The sequence below is a fragment of the Microtus ochrogaster genome, unplaced genomic scaffold, assembly GCF_000317375.1.
Source record: "Microtus ochrogaster isolate Prairie Vole_2 unplaced genomic scaffold, MicOch1.0 UNK87, whole genome shotgun sequence".
Lineage (NCBI taxonomy): Eukaryota > Metazoa > Chordata > Mammalia > Rodentia > Cricetidae > Microtus > Microtus ochrogaster.
The window spans coordinates 868,648-873,592 of NW_004949185.1; the positions used below are offsets into that span (position 1 = coordinate 868,648).

The 4,945-nt window shown below is 54.4% G+C and overlaps 1 protein-coding gene across 6 annotated transcripts in view; it reads right to left on the minus strand.

Moving 5' to 3' along the window:
- Cchcr1 (coiled-coil alpha-helical rod protein 1) overlaps positions 1 to 4,945 on the minus strand; it is a 13,582-nt gene that overhangs the window by 6,160 nt on the left and 2,477 nt on the right. For all 6 annotated transcript variants that reach the window (XM_013355047.2, XM_026777834.1, XM_026777833.1 and 3 more), the window contains 5 exons: positions 3,918 to 4,221; positions 1,236 to 1,399; positions 1,001 to 1,136; positions 759 to 869; positions 416 to 565 (listed from right to left, as the gene is read on the minus strand). In XM_013355047.2, coding sequence (XP_013210501.1) covers positions 416 to 565; positions 759 to 869; positions 1,001 to 1,136; positions 1,236 to 1,399; positions 3,918 to 4,221 — 865 coding nt within the window. The remainder of the gene's footprint in view (positions 1 to 415; positions 566 to 758; positions 870 to 1,000; positions 1,137 to 1,235; positions 1,400 to 3,917; positions 4,222 to 4,945) is intronic.

A 4,945-nucleotide genomic window follows, 5' to 3' on the forward strand; every position in this document is an offset into this window, starting at 1 on the left:
TGTCTGACACCACCCATTCTTCTCCTCCCCCTTACAGCACATCTGTCTGACACAACCCATTCTTCTCCTCCCCCTTACAGCACATCTGTCTGACATCAGCACATCTGTCTGACATCACCCATTCTTCTCCTCCCCCCTTACAGCACATCTGTCTGACACCACCCATTCTTCTCCTCCCCTTACAGCACATCTGTCTGACATCAGCACATCTGTCTGACATCACCCCTTCTTCTCCTTCCCCTTACAGCACATCTGTCTGACACCACCCATTCTTCTACTTATTCCTTCATCTTCCTTCAGAACTGAAGCTCCTGGGGAACACGTAGGCATCTCTTCAGGGCCTGTGCCCAGCACATGGTGACCACCCAAAGCAAAACTGTCATCATTGTGTGAGATGAGAAACAGAGCCCCTGACCTGGTCTCTCAGCCCCTTCATGGAGTTCCTGTGTTCCAGGTCCTGGGCCTTGAGCTGTACCAAGAGGACAAACACCTTCTCCCGCCAGCAGCGCAGCAGCGATCGGTACTTCTTAGGAAACTCGGGCTCCACGGCATCTGAAGGCTGGATCTGCATGTGGGAAGGCAGGAGAAGCATCCTGAGGAGGCGGATGGAGTAACCTTTGCTCTTTCTGCCCTACCACAGCGAGGAGTGAGGTTTTGGAGAAAAAGGATCCTAGTGGGTCTGGGCAGCACACCAACTACTGCCCCCAGAGAGGGAAGGCCTGCAGCCAGTCAGGGGCTGGCGGGTGAGGGAGTCCTACCTTCCTGGTCAGCTCCTCTTCCTGTAGGGCGAGCATGTGCATGAGGCTCTGGACCCGAACCTGCAGCAACTCCACAGTGGCCTGGAGGTCAGTGCGGTCCTCCGTCAGGCGCTGGGCAGAAGAGCACGCCAGTGAGTCTCTGTGCTATACCCAGGCAGTGGGCAGGCAGCCTGAGCCCTGTGACAGCATGGCCTCCCTCCCTGGGAGTTGTGCTCTCTCCTCCGGGCCATCCCTGTCCTCACCTGCACGGTATCTAGAAGCTCCTTCCGTTCCAGCTCCCATGCCTGGCTCTGAACCTCAGGAGGGACCTGTTCCCCAACATACTTCCTCAGACTTTCGACCAAGGTCACCTGAGCTTCCAGCTCTTCTTGGGTCTTACTAGGGTGGAGGCAGAAACGGGAGAGTCCTCAGTGGAACAGCCCAGATGCCCCCATGCCGTCACCCGCTAGGCCCTTCCCAGTCGCCCCTGCCCCTGACCTCAGTTGACTCCGAAGCAGCTCCACCTCCTTCTGGGCCACAGCCAGCTGCTTGGTCTCCTCTGCCCGTTTCATTTCCAGGCTACTCAGAGACTTCTCCAAGTCCTCAGCCTTGCTGGTCAGACTGGCAAGAGCCTTCTGGTGAGCCTGGGTCAGGGAGGATATCTGTGGAGGGAGAAGGGGCTGGAGAGGGACCCGGCAGACGAGAGAGAGAGCTTCCCGTGCATCCAGAACTCGTGCAGTCCTCAGCACCCACAGCAGGCACTTCAGAGGATCCAGTATTCTCTCCTGGCGCTGGGTGCCCACACACACGTGTGGTAGGATCCAGTGTCCTCTCCTGGCGCTGGGTGCCCACACACACGTGTGGTATACATTTACCAACACCACACACATAAACAGAAGTCATCTTTAAGGAGGGCAGCTCTCCCACCTTGGGCCTTGTCTCTCAGAGAGCCACCCACAGACCCCCCTGCTATAAGCAAATGGAGACTTCCCTACATCTGGTTCTCCTGCTAGTTTCAATCATCAATTCTTGCCCGTTCTTTTCCCTCCCTCCCTGTGGCCACTAACAGCCCCAGTAAACATCGCCTTCTCCTGCCTGCGGGTTTGTGGGCTGAAAAGATGGCTCAGTCGGTTGCCTCACAATTTAAGCCAAAAGCTAGGCACACCTGTAATCACCCAGCTCTATGGGACAGGAGGTCTGGCCTACATGATAGAGTTACAGGTCAATAAAATACCATGAAGGAGCTCAAGGGCCCACGCCTGAGGGTGCCCTCTGACCTCCACCTGTGCCACGCACACTCAGGCCCCTCCACACCTGAATGTACACACACACACACACACCCTCCAGTGGTGCTGAGCATGTGGTGGCCAATGTCTATAAACCCGCGTACTAGTGAGTTTTTGGTCAACTTGACAAAAGCTAAAGGATTTTTTTTTTAAATATTTATTTATTTATTTATTTATTATGTATACAATATTCTGTGTGTATGCCTGAAGGCCAGAAGAGGGCGCCAGACCTCTTTACAGATGGTTGTGAGCCACCATGTGGTTGCTGGGAATTGAACTCAGGACCTTTGGAAGAGCAGGCAATGCTCTTAACCACTGAGCCATCTCTCCAGCCCCCAAGGATTTTTTGATTTTATTTCGAGACAGGGTTTCTCTGTGTAACCACTCTGGCTGTTCTGGAACTCACTGTGTAGACCAGGCTGACCTTGAACTCACAGAGATCCGCTGGCCTCTGCCTGAGTGCTGGGATTAAAGGTGCGCACCTCCACCACCCGGCTGTCAAGCTAGAGTTTGGAAGGAAGGGGGACCTCGATTGAGAAAATGCATCCATCAGATTGTCCCATAGGCAAGGACATTTCCTTGATTAATAGTTGATGTGTGAGGGCCCAGCCCCGTGGGTCCTGAGTTACATAAGCAAGCAGGCTGACCAAGCCACCAGGAGCAAGTCAGTGACAGTGTTCCTCCTTGGCCTCTGCTTCAGCTCCTGCCTTGGCTTCCCTCAGAGGACGTGGCCAGGGTTACATATGCCAAACTCTTTCCTTCCCAAGTTGTTTTCTGTCATGGTGCTTTAAGACAGCAACAGAAGCCGAGACTGGAGGACTGTCAAGTTTAAGGCCAGCAAGGGCTACATATCCAGACCCTGCCTTAACACACCCCTGCACCCCAAAATAGATCTGCCATACCTACCAAGCCTGCTGCCTGACAGTGCACTTCCCCAAGCTCTCTCCGGAGGCCCTCCCTGCACACAGTCTTTCTCGACATAAAATACAAGTCTGATTGTGTTGTTAGCCTGCTTTTCTTTCTGGAGCCCGTCGAGGTGGCGCAAACCTTTAATTCCAGCACTTGGGAGGCGGAGGCAAGAGAATCTGTGAGCTCCAGGCCAGCCAGGTCTACAAAGCAGGTCCCAGGACAGCCAGGCTACACAGAGAAACCCTGTCTTAAAAAATCAAAACAAACAGCAAAGCAAGCAGCTGTCTCACAATGACTGTGGAGTTGCCTTCTGACCGTGGTACCAATTACACAGGCTATCAAATATCAAAGCGGGTGTCTGCTTAGGGAAGCAACACATTCGGGGAGCCTTCTCAGTGATGACTCCTGGGCACCAAGGCAGCTGCTGCCCCGACATTACAAACAAAACACTCATCTTTATAGCTTCCCTTCCCGACCTCGCCATGGCCTGGGGTGGCTGCCCTCCCTGTCCCCGGGCCACATTCGTGCTCCTGCACCCTGCAGCACTTTTCCAGCTGCAGCTGGCTATAGCCACATTCAATGTGTCCCCACCAGGCTGTCAGCTCCATTCATGACAGCAGAGACTCAGGCAACCTGGTCACTGAATCCCCAGGCGAGCGGCTCCTACCTTGGGGATGGCAAAGAGAAGCCGTGGGCATCCTGACTGAACAACGTTCTCCTCTCAGTCTTTCCCGGGATCCATACCGGCTTTCCTCCCTCCCTCCACCAGGTTCCTAGAAGGGTACCTGGCAGAGAACTGGGAAATACTACTTGGGAGCCGTTTCAAATGGTGCCAGGTCACATGACTCCCAAGAACAACTGCAGCCCGAGCAAGACCAAAACACCCACGTTCCCCTTCCAAGATACCATGGCTCTGCTCCCACCCCCCACCCCCCAGGATCCCTGCAATTCGCTGGGAAGTGTACCCTCTTGCCCCCATCTTCACCTGCTCTTGGTGCAAACTCTGCATCTCCTGCAGCTCCCTCTGGCTCCCCTCCTCCAGGTTCTTCCGGACCATCTCGGCTCCGGCCAAGGCGGCACGCAGGCCCTCAGCCTCAGCTTGGCCAGCCTTCTCTGCCACGGCAAGAGCATCCAGCTCCAGAGCCTGTGCCTCCAACCGCATCTTCTGCTGCAGCGAGGTCTCCCGTAGCGATCGGACCTCCTCCTCCAGCCGCCGCAAGTCCTGGAGCTGCCAGGAGATCAGCTCGGCCTGCTGGCTCAGGGCGCTGGAGACCCCCAGTTCCAGAGACCTTCAAAGACAAGTGGGCACGGGTGAGATGCGTTCCAGGTACTGCGGGGAGGGTGGAGACAGCAAAGAGGTTGGTGACCCCCGACTTTATGTGGGGAAGCAGGGGCTAAAGCTGAGGCAGGAGGATCTCTACACGTATACCATCGTAAGAACACCACGAGCAGCCGGGCAGTGATGGCGCACACCTTTAATTTCAGCACTTGGGAGGCAGAGACAGGCGGATCTCTGTGAGTTCGAGGCCAGTCTGAGTTGTAGAGCAAGTACCAGGTCAGACTCCAGGCTTCAAAGAATTCTCACTCACACACAGACATATTCCTGGGGGCTGGAGAGATGGTTCAGTGGCAGAGAGTGCTGGCTGCTCTGGCAAAACCCCCAGTTCAGTTCCCAGCACCCACATCTGATGTTCACAGCCGCCTGTAACTCCAGCTCCAGAGAACCCTACAGCCTCTTCTGGCCTCCAAGTACGCATGCTCGCACATAGATATAAATAAAATCTTATTTTGCTTTCTTTCCTTTTATCCAGACAGGGTTTTCTTCATGTAGCCCTGGCTGTCTAGAAACTCAGTCTGTAGGCCAGGGAGGGGCCATGAACTCAGAGATTCACCTGCTTCTGCCGCTCTAGATTAAAGGTAGGCCATGCCTGGCTCAAAAATAAAATCTTTTTTTTTTTTTTTTTTTTTGATTTTTGAGACAGGGTTTCTCCTTAGCTTTTTGGTTCCTGTCCT